This window comes from Coregonus lavaretus, assembly GCF_964263955.1.
Source record: "Coregonus lavaretus genome assembly, contig: HAP1_SCAFFOLD_1167, whole genome shotgun sequence".
Taxonomy (NCBI): Eukaryota; Metazoa; Chordata; class Actinopteri; order Salmoniformes; family Salmonidae; genus Coregonus; species Coregonus lavaretus.
The window spans coordinates 10711-38585 of NW_028162794.1; the positions used below are offsets into that span (position 1 = coordinate 10711).

Here is a 27875-nt window from a genome sequence, read left to right on the forward strand (position 1 = left end):
ATTTCAGAGAGTTGCTAATACTGCAGCAATGTGAATTATTATGTGTATTGTAATTAATCAACATTTTTGTAGGGGTTGATTACATTTTTCGTTAGGGAAAATCAAGTCTGACATTTCTAAGTGGAAACTTTAGAAGCCTTTTTAAAACTCAAACACACTACAAGTTTGCATTTCCTTCCTCTCAGAAACAAAAGAGTGATCAAATTAAGATCCTACATCTGTAAGACTTTCAGCCAATGACTTCCTCTGACAACAGAGCTGCTGGTGTATTATAGGAGCTGTGAGGACTGTAACCCATATATCCACCGGGGCAGGTGCCCTCTCCAAGGGGCCAGGTGGTGCCTAATTCCCTTCTTTGTCCCTCGTAATGAATTGTTAATTGGTTTGCATCACCCGTGGAGTGGAGAATAGCAGGAGGGGCTGGGTGCCGGTGTGATGGAGGTCACAGACTCTGACATGCCTCATAGAGCACACCAGCACCTGCGTTTCAACAGGCCAAATGTCACTTCACTACACACTGCAGCGTTGGGATTTAAGAGGCCAAATATCAGCTTGCAGTATTACCTCAGAACCTTGTTCACATAATTCAGCGACACAAACCCCATCAGAACGACATGTTGAGGATGTACTGGCATTGTGATTAACTTCTACAGATGGATCATTGTTGCTTTGTTTCTGTCTGTCTCATTTGCAGAATTAATTTATATGCTGGCTGTTTACTTCAAATGTCAAAACAGTGTAGAATGCATTTAAATGTAAATTGACTGTGTGTATGGGTCAATAAATGTCCATTCAGTACAGGTGTAGTATTGATGCCTGAGTGTCACCCTGACGGCTGTGTCCTGTCCTGTTCTCTTTAGGTGGTTGCTCTGAACAAGCGCAGTAAGGAGGCAGAGTCTGCATTCCTGGGAATCTACAAGCAGCTTATCGAAGCCCCAGGTGAGTCTCCCACCTGGAACAGAGCCACACATTACATCACATCACATCACAACACAGTCACAGGCACAGACAACACACAACATTACTCATGTAACAACCCTCCCATAGGGGATCACTCTCCCCAGCCAGATCAACTACACACCAAGCCCAAGTCAGCATCATTAGGTCAACCACAGAGTTTCTAAACCCAGAGGCGCAACATCGCAAGACATCCGGGAACGCTTGCGAAACAGACAAAGCAGACCAGGCCAGGGTTTGGGGTTTGAGAAGTCAATGAGAGAAGTGAAAAATTATTCCTTAGTTGTTCATTTTCTCAATATAAAGGCACAACCTAGATTCAAGCCAATGTCTTAAGTAGTTGAACATGTGACAAACTGACACGTTTTCATTTTCGTCAAAAACAACTTTCTATCGAAGGAGTGCCTTTGATTTGACGGCCTGCACATGCGCAGTTCTGCGCGAGACGACCGTTAGACCTAATGATTTATATACAGTGGCTTGCGAAAGTATTCACCCCCCTTGGCATTTTTACTATTTTGTTGCCTTACAACCTGGAATTTAAAATGATTTTTGGGGGGTTTGTATCCTTTGATTTACACAACATGCCTATCACTTTGAAGATGCAAAATATTTTTTATTGTGAAACAAACAACAAAACTTGAGCGTGCAGAACAGAGCGTTTTCCTTGATGGCCAAAAAGCTCAATTTTAGTCTCATCTGACCATATGTTTGGGGAGTCTCCCACATGCCTTTTGGCGAACACCAAACATGTTTGCTTATTTTTTTCTTTAAGCAATGGCTGTTTTCTGGCCACTCTTCCGTAAAGCCCAGCTCGGTGGAGTGTACGGCTTAATGTGGTCCTATGGACAGATACTCCAATCTCCGCTGTGGAGCTTTGCAGCTCCTTCAGGGTTATCTTTGGTCTCTTTGTTGCCTCTCTGATTAATGCCCTCCTTGCCTGGTCCGTGAGTTTTGGTGGGCGGCCCTCTCTTGGCAGGTTTGTTGTTGTGGCATATTCTTTCAATTTTTTAATAATGAATTTAATGGTGCTCTGTGGGATGTTCAAAGTTTCAGATATTTTTTTATAACCCAACACTGATCTGTACTTCTCCACAACTTTGTCCCTGACCTGTTTGGAGATCTCCTTGGTCTTCATGGTGCTGCTTGCTTGGTGGTGCCCCTTGCTTAGTGGTGTTGCAGACTCTGGGGCCTTTCAGAACAGGTGTATATATACTGAGATCATGTGACAGATCATGTGACACTTAGATTGCACACAGGTGGACTTTATTTAACTAATTATGTGACTTCTGAAGGTAATTGGTTGCACCAGATATTATATGCACACACCACTTTTCCATTATTAATTTTTTGAATTTTTTGAAACAAGTTATTTTTTCACATCACCAATTTTGACTATTTTGTGTATGTCCATTACATGAAATCCAAATAAAAACCCATTTAAATTACAGGTTGTAATGCAACAAAATAAGAAAAACGCCAAGGGGGATGAATACTTTTGCAAGGCACAGTACACTAGAAAACCAATAGGGGCTGCTGTGTTAAATCCGCCGCACCTCATTTACATTGATATTTTAGTCATTTAGCAGACGCTCTTATCCAGAGCGACTTACAGTTAGCACATACATTATTTTATCGAACCCACAACCCTGGCGTTGCAAACGCCATGCTCTACCAACTGAGCTACATCCCCTGCCGGCCATTTCCTCCCCTACCCTGGACGACGCTGGGCCAATTGTGCGCCGCCCCATGGGTCTCCCTCCATCTTGGCACACAATATTTTGGAAGCTATAGGAATGCATTTATTAATGTCTACATTAGTTTCTGCCACGTTTATTCTATTACAGACACCTTAACGCATACTTTTAAATTATATTATGTGAGCTAAACATGCAAATAAAAAATTTAACAAATTATGAATACATTTTCCCTAAAGTCTTTTTATTTTTTTATTACTAATGATACTGTCCCCACTACAACAATAAATACTTAAATTCATGTAATTTTGTCCTTGAAACATTTAATTGAAATACTGTAGAATTTCATTCATTCCTATGGAGGACTACTCCTACTGGGGAGTGCCAATATGGCCAACCGGTGGCTTCAAAGCCTATCAATGGCCAATACATAGCAAAACCATTCCAGGGTTTATATACATCATTAGTTAGACGCGATGATGTGTTTCTGTGCATGAGTTTAGTTAGCCAATGTCGCCATGATCAGGGATTTTTATTGAAGAAGCAGTTTCTGCCTATCTTCATACTGTACTGTCTATGGGCCAACGTTCTACATGAGACATGAGAAAATTAGGGCTGTCAAAGTTAACGCATTAATAACGCGTTACAGTTTGTATGTCGTAAAAAAAAATATTGTGTAAAATCGCATCTCCATTTCTGCACCGCATGTACCCATTTAAGTGCATGTGTGCACTGGGTCTCAGTAGCACTGTCTGTGCCTATTGTGGTGCACTGTGCGTGCAGCTTTGAGCAACAATTTTGAAGGAAAACTTACAGAAAGTTCAACCGTAAAAACATTCCCAGGCGTTTCTTTAGATACAGTGGGGAGAACAAGTATTTGATACACTGCCGATTTTGCAGGTTTTCCTACTTACAAAGCATGTAGAGGTCTGTAATTTTTATCATATGTACACTTCAACTGTGAGAGACGGAATCAAAAAAAAAAATCCAGAAAATCACATTGTATGATTTTTAAGTAATTAATTTGCATTTTATTGCATGACATAAGTATTTGATACATCAGAAAAGCAGAACTTAATATTTGGTACAGAAACCTTTGTTTGCAATTACAGAGATCATACGTTTCCTGTAGGTCTTGACCAGGTTTGCACACACTGCAGCAGGGATTTTGGTCCACTCCTCCATACAGACCTTCTCCAGATCCTTCAGGTTTCAGGGCTGTCGCTGGGCAATACGGACTTTCAGCTCCCTCCAAAGATTTTCTATTGGGTTCAGGTCTGGAGACTGGCTAGGCCACTCCAGGACCTTGAGATGCTTCTTACGGAGCCACTCCTTAGTTGCCCTGGCTGTGTGTTTTGGGTCGTTGTCATGCTGGAAGACCCAGCCACGACCTATCTTCAATGCTCTTACTGAGGGAAGGAGGTTGTTGGCCAAGATCTCGCGATACATGGCCCCATCCATCCTCCCCTCAATACGGTGTCCCCTTTGCAGAAAAGCATCCCCAAAGAATGTTGTTTCCACCTCGGTTGGGATGGTGTTCTTGGGGTTGTAGACCAAAAAGCTCTATTTTTGTCTCATCAGACAACATGACCTTCTCCCATTCCTCCTCTGGATCATCCAGATGGTCATTGGCAAACTTCAGACGGGCCTGGACATGCGCTGGCTTGAACAGGGGGACCTTGCGTGCGCTGCAGGATTTTAATCCATGACGGCGTAGTGTGTTACTAATGATTTTCTTTGAGACTGTGGTCCCAGCTCTCTTCAGGTCATTGACCAGGTCCTGCCGTGTAGTTCTGGGCTGATCCCTCACCTTCCTCATGATCATTGATGCCCCACGAGGTGAGATCTTGCATGGAGCCCCAGACCGAGGGTGATTGACCGTCATCTTGAACTTCTTCCATTTTCTAATAATTGTGCCAACAGTTGTTGCCTTCTCACCAAGCTGCTTGCCTATTGTCCTGTAGCCCATCCCAGCCTTGTGCAGGTCTACAATTTTATCCCTGATGTCCTTACACAGCTCTCTGGTCTTGGCCATTGTGGAGAGGTTGGAGTCTGTTTGATTGAGTGTGTGGACTGGTGTCTTTTATACAGGTAACGAGTTCAAACAGGTGCAGTTAATACAGGTAATGAGTGGAGAACAGGAGGGCTTCTTAAAGAAAAACTAACAGGTCTGTGAGAGCCGGAATTCTTACTGGTTGGTAGGTGATCAAATACGTATGTCATGCAATAAAATGCAAATGAATTACTTAAAAATCATACAATGTGATTTTCTGGATTTTTGTTTTAGATTCTGTCTCTCACAGTTGAAGTGTACATATGATAAAAATTACAGACCTCTACATGCTTTGTAAGTAGGAAAACCTGCAAAATCGGCAGTGTATCAAATACTTGTTCTCCCCACTGTAATAGCAAATTTGTACAGAAGTAGCTAGCTAGTTTCTGCTAGCGTTAGCTAGCTAGCCAACCAAAAGAATCATTACGCAAAGCCAACACTTCCTGTCCTTTCAAAGTAGGAGTTCACCCTTCTAACTATTCTATGAATCTATTAAAGTAGCGGTGTATGGGTAAAATCACTGGGGAAGCCAAGCCAGGAAAGAAATGCTATATTACAACCTATCAAATCAAATCACATTTTATTTGCCACATGCACCGAACACAACAGGTGTAGACATTACCGTGAAATGCTTACTTACAGCCCTTAACCAACAATGCATTTTTTTCTTAATAAAAAAGTAAAATAAAACAACAACAAAAAAGTATTGAGAAAAAAAGAGCAGAAGTAAAATAAAATAACAGTAGGGAGGGTATATACAGGGGGGTACCGGTGCAGAGTCAATGTGCGGGGGCACCGGCTAGTTGAGGTAATATATACATGTGGGTAGAGTTAAAGCGACTATGCATAAATAATTAACAGAGTAGCAGCAGCGTAAAAAGATGGGGTGGGGGTGCAAATAGTCCGGGTAGCCATGATTAGCTGTTCAGGAGTCTTATGGCTTGGGGGTAGAAGCTGTTGAGAAGCCTTTTGGAACTAGACTTGGCGCTCCGGTACCGCTTGCCGTGCGGTAGCAGAGAGAACAGTCTATGACTAGGGTGGCTGGATTCTTTGACAATTTTGAGGGCCTTCCTCTGACACCGCGTGGTATAGAGGTCCTGGATGACAGGAAGCTTGGCCCCAGTGATGTACTGGGCCGTACGCACTACCCTCTGTAGTGCCTTGCGGTCGGAGGCCGAGCTGTTGCCATACCAGACAGCGATACAACCAGTCAGGATGCTCTCGATGGTGCAGCTGTAGAACTTTTTGAGGATCTGAGGACCCATGCCAAATCTTTTCAGTCTCCTGAGGGGGAATAGGCTTTGTCGTGCCCTCTTTACGACTGTCTTGGTGTGTTTGGACCATGATAGTTCGTTGGTGATGTGGACACCAAGGAACTTGAAGCCCTCAACCTGTTCCACTACAGCCCCGTCGATGAGAATGGGGGCATGCTCAGTCCTCTTTTTTTTCCTGTAGTCCACAATCATCTCCTTTGTCTTGGTCACGGTGAGGGAGAGGTTGTTATCCTGGCACCACACGGCCAGGTCTCTGACCTCCCCCCTATAGGCTTTCTCATCGTTGTCGGTGATCAGGCCTACCACTGTTGTGTCGTCGGAAAACTTAATGATGGTGTTGGAGTCGTGCCTGGCCATGCAGTCATGGGTGAACAGGGAGTACAGGAGGGGACTGAGCACGCACCCCTGAGGGGCCCCCGTGTTGAGGATCAGCGTGGCAGATGTGTTGTTACCTACACTTACCACCTGTGGGCAGCCTGTCAGGAAGTCCAGGATCCAGTTGCAGAGGGAGTTGTTTAGTCCCAGGATCCTTAGCTTAGTGATGAGCTTTGAGGGCACTATGGTGTTGAACGCTGAGCTGTAGTCGATGAATAGTATTCTCACGTAGGTGTTCCTCTTATCCAGGTGGGAAAGGGCAGTGTGGAGTGCAATAGAGATTGCATCATCTGTGGATCTGTTGGGGCGGTATGCAAATTTGAGTGGGTCTAGGGTTTCTGGGATAATGGTGTTGATGTGAGCCATGACCAGCCTTTCAAAGCACTTCATGGCTACAGACGTCAGTGCTATGGGTCGGTAGTCATTTAGGCAGGTTATTTTAGTGTCCTTGGGCACGGGGATTATAGTGGTCTGCTTGAAACATGTTGGTATTACAGACTCAGTCAGGGACATGTGAAAATGTTGGTGAAGACACTTGCCAGTTGGTCAGCACATACTAGGAGTACACGTCCTGGTAATTCGTCTGGCCCTGCGGCCTTGTGAATGTTGACCTGCTTAAAAGTCTTACTCACATCGGCTACGGAGAGCGTCTGGTAGGCTTGTGTCACTGGGCAGCTCGTGGCTGTGCTTCCCTTTGTAGTCTGAAATAGTTTTCAAGCCCTGCCAAATCCGACGAGCATCAGAGCCGGCGTAGTACGATTCAATCTTAATCCTGTATTGACTCTTTGCCTGTTTGATGGTTCGTCTGAGGGCATAGCGGGATTTCTTATAAGCGTCCGGGTTAGAGTCCTGCTCCTTGAAAGCGGCAGCTCTACCCTTTAGCTCAGTGCGGATGTTGCCTGTAATCCATGGCTTCTGGTTGGGGTATGTACGTATGGTCACTGTGGGGACAACGTCATCGATGCACTTATTGATGAAGCCAGTGACTGATGTGGTGTACTCCTCAATGCTATCTGAAGAATCCCGGAACATGTTCCAGTCTGTGCTAGCAAAACAGTCCTGTAGCTTATGTGTTGTGATAATTGCTTTGTTTGCTCTATAACCTGTTAGTTCATATGCCTTGACACCGTGATATATAAGCCTAAGGCCGAGACAATAAGAAGACACAGTGGCAGAATAAATTCAAACACACCTTTGTTTCATCACAAAACCGGAGAGCAACATACTGCATATACCAAAACAAAACATACTGCATGTACCAAACAGTTAAATGACCTACAGCATGGTCAAGCAAGTTAACATTTCCAACATTTTCGGACTACTAAACAACTATTGATTTAGAACTACAGAAAGTTACCGCAAGTCGCAAAGAAAACAGGCTCTGCCTCCACTATTCCAGCACTCCAACTTCAACATTTCAACATCATCTAATCACCTATGCTTAGTCTAATACAGTGACAACTAAAATATATTTTAAACTATTTAGTCCAATCAACATAAGCTACAGTGAGGGAATTAAGTATTTGATCCCCTGCTGATTTTGTACGTTTGCCCACTGACAAAGACATGATCAGTCTATAATTTTAATGGTAGGTTTATTTGAACAGTGAGACAGAATAACAACAACAAAATCCAGAAAAACGCATGTCAAAAATGTTATAAATTGATTTGCATTTTAATGAGGGAAATAAGTATTTGACCCCCTCTCAATCAGAAAGATTTCTGGCTCCCAGGTGTCTTTTATACAGGTAACGAACTGAGATTAGGAGCACACTCTTAAAGGGAGTGCTCCTAATCTCAGCTTGTTACCTGTATAAAAGACACCTGTCCACAGAAGCAATCAATCAATCAGATTCCAAACTCTCAACCGTGGTCAAGACCAAAGAGCTCTCCAAGGATGTCAGGGACAAGATTGTAGACCTACACAAGGCTGGAATGGGCTACAAGACCATCACCAAGCAGCTTGGTGAGAAGGTGACAACAGTTGGTGCGATTATTCGCAAATGGAAGAAACACAAAAGAACTGTCAATCTCCCTCGGCCCGGGGCTCCATGCAAGATCTCACCTCGTGGTGTTGCAATGATCATGAGAACGGTGAGGAATCAGCCCAGAACTACACGGGAGGATCTTGTCAATGATCTCAAGGCAGCTGGGACCATAGTCACCAAGAAAACAATTGGTAACACACTACGCCGTGAAGGACTGAAATCCTGCAGCGCCCGCAAGGTCCCCCTGCTCAAGAAAGCCCATATACAGGCCCGTCTGAAGTGTGCCAATGAACATCTAAATGATTCAAAGGAGAACTGGGTGAAAGTGTTGTGGTCAGATGAGACCAAAATTGAGATCTTTGGCATCAACTCAACTCGCCGTGTTTGGTGGAGGAGGAATGCTGCCTATGACCCCAAGAACACCATCCCCACCGTCAAACATGGAGGTGGAAACATTATGCTTTAGGGGTGTTTTTCTGCTAAGGGGACAGGACAACTTCACCGCATCAAAGGGACGATGGACGGGGCCATGTACCATGCACGCTGACTTTGGTCGCCAGTTGTACAGAGTTTCCTCCGACACATTGGTGCGGCTGGCTTCCGGGTTAAGCGAGCAGTGTGTCAAGAAGCAGTGCAGCTTGGCAGGGTCGTGTTTCGGAGGATGCATGGCTCTCGACCTTCGCCTCTCCCGAGTCCGTACCGGAGTTGCAGCGATAGGACAAGACTGTAACTACATTTTACAATTTAGTCATTTAGCAGACGCTCTTATCCAGAGCGACTTACAGTTACCAATTGGATATCACGAAATTGGGGAGAAAAAGGGGTAAAAAATTAAAATAAAACTTCCATCCTCTCAGGCCAGGGGCAGAATGTATGAATTTATGGTTAGATCAGAATCAATGTTATAATCATTGGCCAGTAAGTCCAAATCCCTATCTCCATCCATGGCTAATTTAGGAAAGGGACGATTTTAGCTAGCTAGCAGCTGGCCTTCTTCCATATGTTTGGGGAGTCTCCCAAATGCCTTTAAACACCAAACGTAGTTTTTTCTTTAAGCAATGGCTTTTTTTCTGGCCACTCTTCCGTAAATCCCAGTTCTGTGGAGTGTACGGCTTAAAGTAGTCCTATGGACAGATACTCCAATCGCTGTGGAGCTTTGCAGCTCCTGCAGGGTTATCTTTGGTCTCTTTGTTGCCTCTCTGATTAATGCCCTCCTTGCCTGGTCCGTGAGTTTTGGTGGGCGGCCCTCTCTTGGCAGGTTTGTTGTGGTGCCATATTCTTTCAATTTTTCAATAATGTTTTTAATGGTGCTCCGTGGGATGTTCCAAGTTTCTGATATGATCTGTACTTCTCCACAACTTTGTCCCTGACCTGTTTGGAGAGCTCCTTGGTCTTCATGGTGCCTTGCTTGCTTGGTGGTTTCCCTTGCTTAGTGGTGTTGCAGACTCTGGGGCCTTTCAGAACAGGTGTATATATACTGAGATCATGTGACACTTAGATTGCACACAGGTGGACTTTATTTAACTAATTATGTGACTTCTGAAGGTAATTGGTTGCACCAGATCTTATTTAGGGGCTTCATAGCAAAGGGGGTGAATACATATGCATGCACCACTTTTCCGTAATTTATTTTTTAGAATGATTTGAAACAAATTATTTTTTTCATTTCACTTCACCAATTTGGACTATTTTGTGTATGTCCATTACATGAAATTCTAATAAAAATCCATTTAAATTACAGGTTGTAATGCAACAAAATAGGAAAAACGCCAAGGGGGATTAATACTTTTGCAAGGCACTGTAAATATATAATTTCACTGTTTACAGCAGCTCTCCAGCTACCCAGAACTGTCTGATCAGCCTGATAGTGTGCCGTGGGTGTGTCCAGCTTACACCTGTGCTAATCTGTGTGTGTATAGTAATGGAATGAAACATCCAACCCATACCTAAAGTGTCGTGCTGTAGGTCCACCACACACCCAAAGCGTTATGGGCTCCTGTCCAGAAACAACCCCTAGCTCCTACCCCTAGACACTTGTGTAGATCTGAGAGGATTGGACAGGTGTAAGCAATACCGCCAACATTTCACAAAGCCTATCAGAGGGTTAGATAGATAGAGCTCTCACCATGTCACCATCCATCAATCCTTCTCAGGTCTCCACAAGTGTCTAGACTCTGGGCAATAATAATAATAATAATTTATTACATTTGTAAAGCGCTTTTCATTATACATGAATTAACTCAAAGTTCATAATAGAAGGAAAAAAGCCCCAACAGTCTGAACAGTCCTGTCAGGAAGGGAGTTCCAAAGGTGTGGTGCGTGGCAGGAAAAGGCACGGTCCCCCATTGTTCAGAGCCGGGTCCTGGGTGCATGAAGCAGTTTGTCATGGCTTGACCGTAGGGTGCGTGGAGGTTCATAGGGGGAGAGTAGATCTGGCAGGTAGGCAGGTCCAATGCCATTTAGGGCTTTGTAGACCAGGAGGAGAATTTTTAAGTAAATTATTTGAGGAACAGGTAGCCAATGGAGGTCAGCAAGGATGTGGATGATGTGGGCAGACTTTTTTGTTTGTGTCAGAATCCTTGAAGCATTGTTTTGAATGAGCTGTAATTTATTAATTGAGTTTGTAGGCAGGCCCCCAAGTACTGCATTCCCATAATCAATTCTGGAGAAACGAATGCATGGATAAGGTTTTCTGCATCAGAAATTGTGAGAGAGGGTCTTAGGCAGGAGATGTTCTTCAGGTGTAATAATAATGTTATACAGACGTGACTAATGTGAGCATTGAAGGAGTGCTGAGTCGAATTTCACACCCAAGTTGGTGATGACTGAGGAGAGAGGGGCATGATGGTAGGGCGGATGATGCAGGAGTTGGTGATCTGCTGAGGGGTGCCTATCAGCATTGCCTATGTCTTTCTGCTGTTGAGTTGTAGGAAGTTGTTCTGCATCCAAGACTTAACCTCTTCCAGACAATTGGACAAGGTTGACAGAGAAGATGTTGAAGGGCTAGGGGTTGTTTCTGGACAGGCCATGGGTATTATGGGAGCTCAGTCAGTCAGTCAGTCTGGCACTGTCTAAAAATGATAATAGCTGTCAAATACTTGCTTCCTTTGTCCTTGGGAGAATCTCAATAGCATTTCCTTGATTCGTTGCGTTCTCTCTCCTCGTCTCCTGCTCAAAACCCATTGGATGAGAAGGTCAGAGGTCCCTCCCCTCTCACCTTCTTATCCAATGGGTTTTTTGAAGGAGGCTAGGAGAGAGAGAGGATGTGAGGAATCAAGGAAATACAATTGAGATTCTCCCCTTGTTTCCTCCATTCCTCACCTCCCTCTCAAAGCACATTGGGGGAGAGGACTGAAGGTTCCTCCTCTCGGGCTCCAATGCACTTTCAAGGAGAGGCAAGGAGTGGAGGAAACAAGGACAGAGGAAGCAAGAATTTGATGGCTAGTTTTCAGACACAGACTCTCTCTCACACACACACACACACACACAATGCTCGAAGAGCTTACTGATTGTAATGATTTCATTATTGGTTATTATTATTATTGTCAAGGTCTCCATTTTTCATTGAAGTCTCCTGCTTAATATTACACCACACACTTTTGCTTTGTTCGTCTGCCGATCGTTCAGCGCGCTGTGTTTTAGGGACCACCTGGCTTCATTTTTACTCGACTCTACATGCGGTTCGCAAATGACGTTCAGAGGTGCTAGGTACTCTCGACCAGCAACCACTACTGCTGTGTCTGAACCCTAACAGTACTTGAGTGAGTGTGAGTGTGTGTGTGTGTGTGTGTGTGTGCACAGGTGTTAAACTTCAGGAACATTGATAAGAGTGAGTAGGCCTACTTAAACATTGGGAGCATTAACAGCTGTGTGTTACAGTAACTTTTTGTGTTATTTATGGATAAAATGCCTTTAAAAACATTCTGATACAGATTATTTAGTGTTTCTTTCCCTTACAATCAAAACATGCTATGCCTATAATTTAATGCACTGCTTTTTAAATGGTAAATGGTTTATTTAGGGCCAAATTTGAGCAAATTCTAAAATTGTGATTAAACGCGATTAACTAATGCCATTAACTTGATTCAATATTTTAATTGTTTGACAGCCCTAGTTAAAATACAAAGTGAAAGTTTTCTTGCCATAGATATCCTAGATATATAAACATCCTGTAACATCATAAGACAGCCTGTAGCTTTTATCTATGTTTTAGAGCCTGTGCTCTCTGTGGTTTCCAAGACTCTGTGTTGGGCCACTTCAAAACCTGAGTGTTGGTCCTTGAGAGTTGCATTGCTGAGGAGAGCCGATCCTTGTGGGGATAGGCTGTTGATTGCAGAGGGCCAATTAAAAGCCAACTGTAGCTTGTCTTAGTGTGGAGCTCAGGCCTGATGTGGCCAGCAGGGGAAGTGAGGGAGAGGAGGAGGGGGAGAGAGACTGTGATTATTCTGTTGTTGTTTGGTGCCAGGGCAAACTATACAGTATTGCTCTTTGTTGCAGGAGACGAGAGGAAAACGCAGTCCAATCTCCAGCTAGATCAGAGGAACACTCGTGGCAAGAGTAGAGAATGCTGTTTACAGATTCAATGAATACAAGATAAAAGTGGGTGTCAGAGAAATAGCGACTTACTTTTAAAGGTCTCCATTTTTCATTGAAGTCTCCTGCTTGATATTGCACCACACACTTTGAATTGAGTTATTTTCTTGATAAGAAATGGCTGTCTTTGAAGATGTATTCAGTTTGATTTCCTGACCTATACTTGCACGTATCAAGGGCTTAATGGAGGACCCGGGAGGGTTTTAGGGGCTACATTTTGTCATAAACACATTTTCTATCAAGCGCAGACTGAACCAACAGTGGTAATGTAAGGGAACGAGGACATAATCTCTTTAACAACACAGGCATTGACAAGAAAGAGTACTCATAAACCATGTGGCGGTTAAACTGTATCGGAACCCTTGTAGCTAGGATTAGGCTTGAAGATTTAAAAAATGCAACATTTACTTTTACTCTCACACACAAGCGTGCACACACACACACACACACACACACACACACACACACACATGCATGCATATTCACTTTCTAATCAGTTCCTATTTTCTGTTCATTTGACCAATGTGATGTAATTTGTAAACATATAAGACATTGAAGTGGACATCCATTCCCACCAATCAGTTCTCTTTGATTGCCCGGGTTGGGGGTTGAGCCTTGTCATCGTAGCACAAAGCTAAATGAGTGGGCTTCTCTGGTTACATCAGGTGGCCTTGGATTAGCAAATCCAGACACTCATCTCCATCTGATTTTACCTGGACCTGCGCTAGCATTAGCATCTGGGTGACTTTCCCTCACTGTAGTCTCTAGTCTTAGCTGTCATACTGTGTGTCACTGCAGGTGTGTGTATGGATGATTTCTCCTGGGCTTACTACACAGAAGGAGTTATTATTGGAGTTATTATTTTATTGCATTGCAGTAAAAGCAAAAACTCTAATCCCTTAATGCCATACCAATAATTGTCGTTAACTGCTAATTGCTAAAAGTCTCCAAATCTGTTAATTATTATCCTTCAGATATTTTTATCTTTTTTTCCTTCTATCTGATTCCAAACAGGAGTCACAACAAAGAGTTGGGTATTTGTGTATCGGCCCCCTCACAGAATATGCCATCTGTGACTGTGAGGTGGGCCTGCGGTATCCAACGCCTGTTTATCATTGTGCATCTCACTGGCCTGTCCAAGGTCACCCCCTCTTCCCAGAATGGATTGCTCCAGGTACATCAGAGGATAGTCAGTTGGCTGTGGTCCCCCACTTTATCCCCCTCCTCCCCTATAAACACAACACTGTGCTGCTTTCCCACCAGTCTCCAAACAAACGCTCCAGCTCATCTATTTTTTATCTTCTGACAGACGCAATTATTCTTTACACGCCGTGCTCGTTAATCTTAATGCCGTTATTACTATTCATTGCCAGGCATTTTTTTCTTCTGCCTCTTATTTCAATTGAGGATCCTTCCATGCTGGTCGGTCTGCTGACACTCACAGGCCATTGGTCCAATCAGAGCGGCCGACAGCAGAGTTAATGAATGCAAGAGGAGAGCCGGGGAGGGGACAAGGGCAGTAACTCAATATGTGACCTGTTGTATCCAGTTAGCAGTGACATTTGGTGTCAGGTATCAGTTATCCACAATAACCAATCAGTTATTGGAATGGGTGCCGATGATGTGTCAGTTGAATAATGTTAGAAACACATGACACATGTTATGATGCTGTTTTCAATTTCACAATTCATATGAATGTTATAGACAGAGGAAATGCTATACACTGTGTGTGTCACCAATCTCTCTCTCTACTTCCTCTCTCTCTCCCATGCACACACACACACACACACACATACACATACACATACACATACACTTACACACACATACACACACATACTCATGGGCAGACATACTCACGGGCAGACATACAGACACTAACATACACATCACTGCTCTTTCGGCTGATGTCAACAGAAATCCTCTATACTAATGGCTCATTCTTCATATTTTGTTATGATTTGGCTTTTGTTTTTACTGTAAAGTCAGCAAGAGTATAAATTCCCAGCTGCTAAACAAGATAGCTATCATTATAGTTGTAATGTGTCTGGACTCAGCTTCACTAGTGTATTTTTGACATTTATTGTGTGTTTACATATATTTTAGAGGCTATTTCTACAGGAAATTTGTTGAAAACCCATATGAACTATATTTATGATAATATAACAATATTTTAGGTTGACAATAATTCTATTACACAATTTCTGATATAGAGCATCACATGCCTTTGTTTTAGAGGATTATGCCTCTAAAAACAGTGACAGTTTCCATGACTGCATTGGCTCTCTAGAGCTACACCTCTCTCCTCATCTCTCCTGATCTCTCCTCATCTCTCTTGGTCTCTCCTCATCTCTCCTGGTCTTTCCTCATCTCTCTTGGTCTCTCCTCATCTCTCCTGGTCTTTCCTCATCTCTCCTGGTCTCTCCTCATCTCTCTCTCACTCTCCTGGTCTCTCCTCATCTCTCCTGGTCTCTGCTCATCTCTCCTGGTCTCTGCTCATCTCTCCTGGTCTCTCCTCATCTCTCTTGGTCTCTCCTTATCTCTCATGGTCTCTCCTCATCTCTCCTGATCTTTCCTCATCTCTCTTGGTCTCCTCATCTCTCCTGATCTCCCCTCATCTCTCCTGGTCTCTCCTCATCTCTCCTGGTCTCTCCTCATCTCTCTTGGTCTCTCCTTATCTCTCATGGTCTCTCCTCATCTCTCCTGATCTTTCCTCATCTCTCTTGGTCTCCTGATCTCCCCTCATCTCTCCTGGTCTCTCCTCATCTCTCCTGGTCTCTCCTCATCTCTCCTGGTCTCTCCTCATCTCTCCTGATCTCTCCTGGTCTCTCCTGGTCTCTCCTCATCTCTCCTGGTCTCTCCTCATCTCTCCTGGTCTCTCCCTCATCTCTACTCATCTCTCTTGGTCTCTCCTCATCTCTCCTGGTCTCTCCTCATCTCTCCTGGTCTCTCCTCATCTCTCCCTCATCTCTCCTCATCTCTCCCTCATCTCTCCTCATCTCTATCCCTCACTCTCCCCCCTGTGTGAGTGTCTATGACTCTGAGGCGGCGTTTGAACCTTGCTGTTTGTAGCTGTCGCTGTGAGAGGAGGAGCTTGGCCCTGTCGCCAGGAGCGTAGCCCTGAGACTGGCGCTCCAGGTGTTTGCTCTGCCTCCTCCCCTCTCTTTACTCACACTCCTCCCTCAGGATCACCCATCCCTCTCTCTCTCTCGCTCTCGCTCCATCTCTCCTGAATAACACAGTACCCTTCATCTGATCAGGGAGCTCACTTACTTTGTGTGAAGGTGCTGATCTGAATGCACTCGTGTGTGTGTGTGTGTGTGTGTGTGTGTGTGTGTTGAATGTTTGTTGGGCCCTAGGCAGCGCAGAGATCTGCATCAGCTGAAACATTGGGGCAACAGTGCAAGCTAGTGGTGACAAAATACTACTGCACGGTACAGGTTCAAGGACCAGGTACACAAATTCCATCATGGCATTGTGACTTCATTGCATAATGAACATTCTTGTATTGAAGACTCCTTGGCCTGCGAGATTGTAAGTGTAGTACATATTGAAGTCCGTTACTTATTTCCTTTGGCTCCATGGTTGTAAGAATAGAGTGTTATTGACCGCTGTGAGTTGACCCTATTCTATTAAAATAATATTACTTTCCCCTTGTATCTCTCTATATATATATACATTGGCAGACACCTGAGAGAGAGAGGCTTATGGAGGCCTGTAAGGTATTGAGGGGATTTTTATAATAACTGTGCTGCTGAGTACATTCCATCAGAAGATGAGGGAACTCGGAGAGCTATGTGTGTGTGCTGTGTTTGTGGCGGTATCGAAAATGAAAGCTCCTTTGGGCAGGACGAGATTATGCACAAGTGATTAATAAGAGCAGTAATAAACAAAGGCCCAGGAGATGTTTGAGGTGCTTAATAATGCATTATGTTCATAAAAGAGCTGGGCCTCTCCAATGGATCCCCGTAGAGCAGGAGACCCCAGAGGGACCGGCAGAGTGTGTGCTCAGAACAGAGAGGAAGTGTGGGTGGGCATGTGAGTGTGTGTTCGGCGAGAGACATATACACTGCATGACCAAAGGTATGTGGACACCTGCTCGTCGAACATCTCATTCCAAAATCATTGGCATTAATATGGAGTTGGTCCCCCCTTTGCTGCTATAACAGCCTCCACTCTTCTGGGACGGCTTTCCACTAGATGTTGGAACGTTGCTGCGGGGACTTGCTTCCATTCAGCCACAAGAGCATTAGTGAGGTCGAGCACTGATGTTGGGCGATGAGGCCTGGCTCGCAGTCGGTGTTCCAATTCATCCCAAAGGTGTTCGATGGGGTTTCTGTATGGACCTCGCTTTGTGCACGGGGGCATTATCATACTGAAACAGGAAAGGGCCTTCCCAAAACTTTTGCCACAAAGTTGGAAGCACATAATCATCTAGAATGTCATTGTATGCTGTATCATTAAGATGTCCCTTCACTGGAACTAAGGGGCCTAGCCAGAACCATGAAAAACAGCCCCAGACCATTATTCCTCCTCCACCAAACTTTACAGTTGGCACTATGCATTCGGGCAGGTAGCGTTCAATGGCGGTGAGCTTTACACCACTCCAGCCAACGCTTGGCATTGTGCATGGTGATCTTAGGCTTGTGTGCAACTGCTTGGCCATGGAAACCCATTTCATGAAGCTCCCAACGAACAGTTCTTGTGCTGGCGTTGCTTCTAGAGGTAGTTTGGAACTCGGTAGTAAGTGTTGCAATCGCGGACAGACGATTTTTACGCGCTACATGCTTCAGCACTCGGCGGTCCTGTTCTGTGAGCTTGTGTGGCCAACCACTATGTGGCTGAGCTGTTGTTGCTCCTAGACGTTTCCACTTCACAATAACAGCACTTACAGTTGACCCGGGCAGCTCTAGCAGGGCAGAAATTTGACGAACTGACTTGTTGGAAAGGTGGCATCCTATGATGGTGCTACGTTGAAAGTCACTGAGGTCTTCAGTAAGGCCATTCTACTGCCGATGTTTGTCTATGGAGATTGCATGGCTGTGTGCTCGATTTTATATGACTGTCTGCAACGGGTGTGGCTGAAATAGTCTAATCCACTATTTTGAAGGGGTGTCCACATACTTTTGTATGTATAGTGTGTGTATATAATGGTACGACTGACACTCAAGCTCTGAAGTCTACATGACTTCAGTTTTTGTGTTTTTTCATAATTTTTTGTGATTGTTCACTTAACAGTTATTTTGTTATTGCTTATTGGTTTTGTAATGAAAAAAGAAAATATGAATGCTAACTCTACCAATTAAAGTGGTACGGTTAGTTTTTTGTTTATGTATATTTCTAAGAGCGTCTTTTGACATTGTTGTAGAGACGCTGGTTATTGATGTAATGCCATCTATGTCCTTCAGTCTGCCAGACAAAGGCATGTGTGGAACACATACAGCAGAGCATGTTAAAGAGTGTCTCTTTCAGCTTGTCTGTCAGTGAAAGACTATTCTTTCACCATTACTTTCTCTCTCGCTCTCTTTCTGTTTCTTTATCTTTCACTCCTTCACTCTCTCTTGTTCTGTTCTCTGAATATCAAGTGCGTATTACTGAAAAGACAGCACAGAAACCTATTGTTTTTACTGTAGATTTTTGTATTTTTATATAGGTTGTCAAAGTTAATATTTTGTTAAATGGTTTTATTGTAGCTACAAAAATCAATATAATCTATGTTGAAACAAGGATAGATATTAAATAATTGTACCTTGTGAGTGGAAGGTTTGCAGTTGTTAAAAGAATAGATTACTTTGTAAAGACTATTAGACTTTAGTCAATAAAAGTGTCCCCACACGGCTGCTTTGGATGCAGACTCCCATACTCTATAAGTATAATTTTTTGTTACTTTTGATTTAATTAAGAAAAGCTAACCTTTTTCAAAGGTAGCCATTTTGATGGTGCACTTTGTCTTTGAAGGTTGAACAAAGGACTAACAGATCAGTCAACCTAGTTTCGGTCCATGACAATACACTCTTCATTTACAGTGTTACAGTTTTTTGCAACAGCAGGAAATAATGTTTTTGGACCTTGAAGACCACTCATAGAGAAAAAACAAAACAAAAAACAAGACTGTTTTGAATGAAAATAAAAAAACCTTGAAGCACAGCCTTATAAATTAATTTGTTCGTGTTGTATGATGGGAACACAGCTGGCCTCATTAACACGCGCACAACAAATAATTATAGTTTTTTTTCCTCTCTCCAGCCAGCCAATGCTTGGCTAATGGGCTTGCTGGGTTAATTATGTCAGAGCGTAATTACACAGGGCCCAGGGAGACGTAGTGGTGCACCACGCTGAGCCCACACCGCCTAATGATGGTGTATTGCTGACAGGGCCAAGATGGACCGCCCCAACACACCTGCTTGTCTTGGCTCACGCCACCCTCGTCCACTCCCACTCACCACCACCGCCCACCCATACACACGTTTGGGACCTGTCTGTCCCATTGTCCCACCAGACACAGTCTCTATGTGGACAGAAACACAGTGGACCCTGGCCTAGTCTGGTCTACACTACTGTTCAAAAGTTTGGGGTCACTTAGAAATGTCCTTCTTTTCGAAAGAAAAGCTATTTTCTTGTCCATTAAAATAACATCAAATTGATCAGAAATACAGTGTAGACATTGTTAATGTTGTAAATGGCTATTGTAGCTGGAAACTGCTGATTTTTAATGGAACACATACATAGGCGTACAGAGGCCCATTATCAGCAACCATCAGTTCTGTGTTCCAATGGCACATTGTGTTTGCTAATCCAAGTTTATCATTTTAAAAGGCTAATTGATCATTAGAAAACCCTTTTGCAATTATGTTAGCACAGCTGAAAACTGTCGTACTGATTAAAGAAACAATAAAACTGGCCTTCTTGAGACTAGTTGAGTATCTGGAGCATTAGCAATTGTGGGTTCGATTACAGAATCAAAATGGCCAGAAACAAATAACTTTCTTCTGAAACTCGTCAGTCTATTCTTGTTCTGAGAAATGAAGGCTATTCCACGCGAGAAATTGCCAAGAAACTGAAGATCTCGTACAACGCTGTGTACTACTCCCTTCACAGAACAGCGCAAACTGGCTCTAACCAGAATAGAAAGAGGAGTGGGAGGCCCCGGTGCACAACTGAGCAAGAGGACAAATACATTAGAGTGTCTAGTTTGAGAAACAGACGCCTCACAGGTCCTCAACTGGCAGCTTCATTAAATAGTACCCGCAAAACACCTGTCTCAACGTCAACAGTGAAGAGGCGACTCCGGGATGCTGACCTTCTAGGCAGAGTTGCAAAGAAAAAGCCATATCTCAGACTGGCCAATAAAAATAAAAGATTAAGATGGGCAAAAGAACACAGACACTGGACAGAGGAAGATTGGAAAAAAGTGTTATGGACAGACGAATCGAAGTTTGAGGTGTTCAGATCACAAAGAAGAACATTTGTGAGACGCAGACCAAATGAAAAGATGCTGGAGGAGTGCTTGATGCCATCTGTCAAGCATGGTGGAGGCAATGTGATTGTCTGGGGGTGCTTTGGTGGTGGTAAAGTGGAAGATTTGTACAGGGTAAAAGGGATCTTGATGAAGGAAGGCTATCACTCCATTTTGCAACGCCATGCCATACCCTGTGGACGGTGCTTGATTGGAGCCAATTTCCTCCTACAACAGGACAATGACCCAAAGCACAGCTCCAAACTATGCAATAACTATTTAGGGAAGAAGCAGTCAGCTGGTATTCTGTCTATAATGGAGTGGCCAGCACAGTCACCGGATCTCAACCCTATTGAGCTGTTGTGGGAGCAGCTTGACCGTATGGTACGTAAGAAGTGCCCATCATGCCAATCCAACTTGTGGGAGGTGCTTTAGGAAGCATGGGGTGAAATCTCTTTAGATTACCTCAACAAATTGACAACTAGAATGCCAAAGGTCTGCAAGGCTGTAATTGCTGCAAATGGAGGATTCTTTGACGAAAGCAAAGTTTGAAGGACACAATTATTATTTATATTAAAAATAATTATTTCAAACCTTATCAATGACTACATTTCCTATGCATTTTGCTATATTTCCTATTCAAAGTCATTTCATGTATGTTTTCATGGAAAACAAGGACATTTCTAAGTGACCCCAAACTTTTGAACGGTAGTGTATATCCAACTCCATAGGAGTTAGCTATCCAGCACAAACAGATCTGTGGTTGACCAGGCTAGCCCTGGCCTGTTTACCCTGGGCTGTCAAAGAGCTGCCCCCTGCTGTGGGATGAGCAGTAGCAGAGTAATACCAGACCAGCGGCTGCTAGGAACCAGCCATGGAAGCTCATTATCTCATCTGTAACACTGATGCAAACTCAGCTTACAGTGTAAACAATGTAGATCATGAGACCACACACACATAGATTTCTATGATAGCTTACACAATAACACCAAACCAGGTAGAACTTTTTAAAGAACTGTGTTTAAGTTCAAATGATTCCAGGATCCTGAATGCCAACTTTGCTGGTATACTGTGAGGACAGCAGGTGTGTGTGTGTCCGGAATGACCTCTGAACCTCCTCCTCCTCATAACATTCTGTTCATCCCCACCATCTCAGAGTCACTGTGATTCATGTGGTAATGAATCATACTTCACTGGAGAACATGATGTATTAATGTGCTATGATTTATGACCCTCAATGAGGTGCTGTTATGCTATCTGTTATCATGACCTCAGGGCAGACGTCCAATCAGCCATCATTAAGATAAGGGCTGAATTACAAAATGAACTGTATTTGCATAGATAACGATATGACTGACTTCTGTACATAATGGTGGGTCAGTCATGGTTCACTTCATGATTGGGATTAAGTCATTCTAGGTATAATGGCAGGATAGTGTAAAATTCCATTCAAGTATTCAATATTCCTTTTATAGTAAAGATTTACAGTTAGAGATTTGCTCTTAAAAGAATATCCAGCACTGCATATTAGCAACTTCAATTAGTAGCCCAGTTCTCTTTAGTTATCAGCAGTCTTCTTTGACTCTGCCACAAATTATTACCCATCTTTCAGAGCTACACACTGGCCCCTCTGAGAGTTACCCCTGCTGCTATCCTCTTTGACTGGGTTAATTTTGTATACAGATCTACCATATACACTATATATACAAAAGTATGTGGACACCCCTTCAAATTAGTGGATTCGGCTATTTCAGCCACACCCGTTGCTGACAGGTGTATAAAATATAGCACACAGCCATGCAATGTCCATAGACAAACATTGGCAGTAGAATGGCCTTACTGAAGAGCTCAGTGACTTTCAACGTGGCACCATCATAGGATGCCACCTTTCCAACAAGTCAGTTCGTCAAATGTCTGCCCTGCTAGAGCTGCCCGGGTCAACTGTAAGTGCTGTTATTGTGAAGTGGAAACGTCTAGGAGCAACAATGGCTCAGCCGCGAAGTGGTAGGCCACACAAGCTCACAGAACAGGACCGCTGAAGCCCGTAAAAATCGTCTGTCCTCGATTGCAACACTCACTACCTGAGTTCCAAACTGCCTCTGCAAGCAACATCAGAGAGTAGAGTAGAGTATTACTTTATTAATCCCAACTTGGGAAATAGTTTTTTATCACAGCATGCATCATTAATGACTTACAATGACAGGACAACCAACAATAACCAACCCATGATAAAAATAAGAAGAAGAAGAAGAAAAAACATATTAAGACACATAAAGGCACATGCAGAAACCATAGTATCCCTAAAAGAATAGTCTGATTCAAGTGCTGTTTTCTATCCTACTCTGGGGGGAAACACGCAACAACATTTTCCAATAGAAAGACCTCATAAAACAGTTAATCAATTACACTCATTTAGGGCTGTCACCGTATATATTTTTCCATATATAGACACACCCTATGTGTTTTAATAAAATCAACTATATGCATTGAGCTAGTTTACGGTTTGATGAAATAAGACAAATGCCTCACCAGGGTGCCAGAGATCCAGATAACCAGAAGAAAAAAACCTTAACCTGACCCAACTATTCTCCTCCCGCTCCTGCTGGCTTTCGCAGATTCTACCATTACTCTCCCGAAGAAGACGGTAATAGGCTACACGAGGAGTTAGCAACATTTCTCATGTTGAATGCCAATGTATCTTAACATGTCTACCGATCTGCGTGCCAGTTATGGTTTTCATATGCACATTTTCGGGAAACAGTTTAATTTAATTTATAATAATGTCTTCACATCTCAATCATTGTCATGTGGTTAATCAAAATTCTATCCAAATCTAAATGAAAACTATACAAACCTAAAAAGTAACTTCTATTGCCATTGCCAACTATGTAAAAATAGCCTACATAAAGCCAACAAATAAAAACATTGCAGCCTGCAGGTAGAAAATATCCTGATAAAAATAAATATCCTATAAATCACATTAGCTACACATGGCCTGTCTGCAACGAATTTGAAACATTGTATCAACTATTAAGTTGGATCCAGCCCCGAAGCTTGCGCTAGCGAACTTCTAACATTGTATAAAATATTCTGGGCCCTCAGTTTACCCGCCGGTGAGCTCCGCTGTAGGCTATTTGCGCAAGGGATTAGAAGCGGAGCTGAGTACCGGCACCTCAAATGTTCTACTGCTTGAGCTTCTGTTCATCTTATAGAATATTAGCTCAAAAGTATTGTGGAGCTCCTGCACCTAATTATAAACAGTAGCAGCACCCAACATGAGTACCGGAACCTATTTCAGTCCATGTCAAGCACTGATAAGAAGTAATCAGGTGGGCCTATTTTATGACGTTTCCACTGGATCAGAGCATGGCATTTTTCGCTTTCATGCTGAGTGGTTATCTAAAGGGAGAGAGCTGGAAAGATTTTTCAGGGAGCCTATAGGCCTACATCTATGCGTGCGCGTCCTTACTCAACATTGACAGGAGCGCTCCAAACAAAAGACAATGACTAAATTGACAAAACTAATAAACCAAAACTTGTTTCTCACAAGTGTAGCACAGGTTGTGCACTCTGTAAACAATGTGTCCACTCAGACAATGAGAACGGGAAGACTGGAATACTAATATTGAATGCATTAAAATAATTACCGTGACCAAAGTAACAAACATTGTAGATTAGAAATTATAGGAATTAACGGTAAATGTACTACTGGTGATATATGTAATGGGGAATTGATATACACTAACAATCAAGCGCAAACAATTCACACAATGAAGTTATGAAACAATGAATGTGCACAAATTGACGGGAGAGAGCGCATTCTGGAGAGAGAAGTGCATTCTGCATCTAGGTGCATGGTCAATCTGACATCTGCATTGGCCATGCAGCATTTACGGTGATATGGCCTCAGCAGAAGTCAGGGCATTCATACTTCTTGCGCTTCACGGAGCAGTGCAGAGCTGTTGTCAAGGAAGTGAGTTTGTGTTTATACAGGATGTACCACCCCCACCTACCATCAACCAATCATGTCAATGCAGAGCTATACAGAGCCCTCATCATTGTTACAAAATTTGGGAGGTGCATGGTGATGCGGTACAGAGCTCGATTTTGCCTCTGCATGCCTCTGGAGGCTCCGCAATTGCCTCACACCCTCCATATGGAGCCTCCGACCACATTTTCGGATCAAGCATAAATTGGCTTTTAGTTTAGGCCTTTGCAATGGATGAATTCACTGAGATGGGCACATATATACTGCTCGACTAAAACAATCAACAGCCTAATGATTAAACAATCGTCCAGTCGACTAATTGGGGTCAGCCCTACACTCATTAAAAAGCCTCATGGCTGTGGGTAAAAATGACTGCCTAAACCTCTCAGTGGTTTAGACAGGATGAACCTGCTACTGAAGCTGCTCCTGTGTTGCATTAGAGTGCTGTGGAGTGGTCAGCACAATAACTGTTCATAGGGAGCTTCATGAAATGGGTTTCCATGGCCGAGCAGCCGCACACAAGCCTAAGAGTGGTGTAAAGCTCGCCGCCATTGGACTCTGGAGCAGTGGAAACGCGTGCTCTGGAGTGATGAATCACACTTCACCATCTGGCAGTCCGACAGACAAATCTGGGTTTGGCGGATGCCAGGAGAACGCTACCTGCCCGAATGCATAGTGCCAACTGTACATTTTGGTGGAGGAGGAATAATAGTCTGGGGTTGTTTTTCATGGTTTGGGCTAGGCCCCATAGTTCCAGTGAAGGGAAATCTTGATGATTCTGTGCTTCCAACTTTGTGGCAACAGTTTGGGGAAGGCCCTTTCCTGTTTCAGCATGACAATGCCCCCATGCACAAAGCGAGGTCCATACAGAAATCGTTTGTTGAGATCGGTGTGGAAGAACTTGACTGGCCTGCACAGAGCCCTGACCTCAACCCCATCGAACACCTTTGGGATGAATTGGAACGCCAACTGCAAGCCAGGCCTAATCGCCCAACATCAGTACCCGACCTCACAAATGCTCTTGTGGCTGAATGGAAGCAAGTCCCCACAGCTATGTTCCAACATCTAGTGGAAAGCCTTCCCAGAAGAGTGGAGGCTGTTATAGCAGCAAAGGGGGGACCAACTCCATATTAATGCCCATGATTTTGGAATGAGATGTTCGACGTGCAGGTGTCCACAAACTTTTGGTCATGTAGTGTATCTACCTTCACTTTAAATTTGACTTAGCCACTGATCGATAATCCCTGCTTGTCCACGTGTGAGAGATCCCTTACCGTAATCTCTGCACTTTGATAATGGAAAGTTAAAAGGATATATGGAAAGAGGCTGATAAAGGGATTTCTATGACAGTGGGTTGATGTGAAGAGCACTGTTTTAAGTCATCCTGTTTGTCTAAGAAGAGCTCTTCTCTTAAGTGTGATGTCCCATGTGACTGATGCAATATCTCCAGTGTTGGTGTAACAGTGAACACAGACACACAGGAGGCTCATTTGACTGTAAACGGTCCTGGGGAAAAATAGTTCAATCAATTATCTCTGACCAAGTGTTTCTGATGAAACTTCAGATATGTCAAGTGGCTATGGAAGTCTTTCAGTAAATTGCTTATTTAAACTTGTGCGTCTCTGATAAGTGTTTGTGCGTGTGACTGTTGTGTTTTTGTGGCCTGTTTAGACTTGGCTGTCTAGTCTCAGTGGTGTCTGTTGAAGTGTAAACGTCTGTGGTTAGGCTCTCTGAAAAGTCAGTTCAGTCTGTGCCCATGCTATAAAAGGATACGATTGTGATCCACACAGCAGCAGAAAGATGAACGGATGAAAGCTGTGGGAGAAAAGTTTGTGCAGAAAAGCAGCGATTTTCCCTCCTCTTTTGGAGTTTTGAAGGGCTGGTGTATGTGTCTCTATATCCTCCCTTCCTCCTTGTCAGACGGCTCCCCTGAGCCCCTCTCTCTGTGCTTTGGCACTAGAAGTCACCTCCTTTGGTGTGCGGCAGGCAGGTACACAACAGGAGCAGCTCTCCCTCTCAGAGCTGTTGAACTTTTCGGGAGGGGAAGAAAGGGAAGGAGAAGATTAAAAACAGCCCTGTGATGTGGAGTGCCGAGCCGCCTCCTGAGAATTCCTGGCATAATAATTTAAATGATCAAATGATACAGAGGAGACTTGTTAGCAGAGAAACCGACTCCTAGTTGGCCCCATGGGCCCAGCGCTGCTGCACATGCATTGCAAAGCAGCTCCTCTGTTGTGCTAAAGAATCCAGCTTCTTTTTTTTCTGTTCTTTTCAGGAGCAGACTTTTTTTCCACACTTTGTTGGATTTGTTTAGGTGTATACTCGGGACTAAAGTGCGTGTCATATTCTACTGAAATCTATGCTGCTTACTTTTTAATGAATTTATAGGTGATGCTCTCCATTGGATTTGATCTCAGTAGTTTAGTCTATTCATGTCATTAGGCCCAGCCTGTGAGATTTTCAAAGGCATCTCATTTGAGTGAATTCCAGAGACACTCTTGGGAACAATTTCTCAGTGGGATTCTCAGTCTCCTACTGTTGATACTGCTGTGCAGGAGAGCATATGATGTACTGTCCTGTACTGTCTCATGCAGGATATGGGATAGTAGATATCTTTTTTTATATAGGCTATTTAAAAAGTTACATTTTAAACATCCTGACATCAGTTGTATAATAGGATAAGTATTTTGACAGCAGCAACAGCATAATTGTGATATGTCATTATATTTGATCAAATAGATGGTCAATGAAATTCACTTGACTGAAGTGTTGAACTTTTAACTTTCCTAATAATGTAACCCACTTCAGCATCCAAAGCCATTTTTACATCATGTTCAGATGTACAAGCTCTTGAATTATCTCTCAATATTATTTGTGAGTGGCTGTTTTGTGTGGAATGGGTCATAGAAAAATATCTTGTGTGTTTTTGCTCTCAGACCCAGCTCCCGTGCTGGAGGCCACACACACCCTGGAGGAGAGGCTGCAGCAGCTGCAGAGTTCGGCCCCAGACAGTGAGGCCCTGGTCAGGGAGATCAGCAGGCACTGGAGGAGACACCTGGAGTGCCTTGACAAGCCAGGTCAGAGCCACAGCCCTCACAGCTCTCACCCCAGAACGGGGCCAGGCCCAGCTCACTGCTGCTTAATTGTTAAAACATTTCAATCTCAGAGAAAAACATCTAAGAAAGTCACTTTGATCTACACAAATACACTTTAAGCCACAAAAGCAGGGGTTTGAACAGAAATTACTTTGCAATTGTTTAGTTCTGAACAGAACACATTTTTTTTGTCGTTTTGTTCCACTGTTCCGACATCTTACCTTTTTGTAGTTAATACAGTGCATTCGGGAAGTATTCAGACCCCTTCCCTTTTCCCACATTTTGTTATGTTACAGCCTTATTCTAAAATTGATTAAATTCATTTTTTCCCCATCAATCTACACACAATACCCCATATGACAACGCGAAAACAGGTTTTTATATATTTTTTCAAATATA

At 43.4% G+C, this 27875-nt stretch overlaps 1 protein-coding gene across 1 annotated transcript in view; it reads left to right on the plus strand.

The window, feature by feature from the left end:
* Positions 1-860: 860 nt before the first annotated feature.
* LOC311118836 (homeobox protein cut-like 2) overlaps positions 861-27875 on the plus strand; it is a gene marked incomplete at both ends in the record, with an annotated part of 39788 nt that continues 12773 nt past the window's right edge. The window contains 2 exons of the mRNA XM_084193615.1: positions 861-939; positions 27318-27458. Coding sequence (XP_084049741.1) covers positions 861-939; positions 27318-27458 — 220 coding nt within the window. The remainder of the gene's footprint in view (positions 940-27317; positions 27459-27875) is intronic.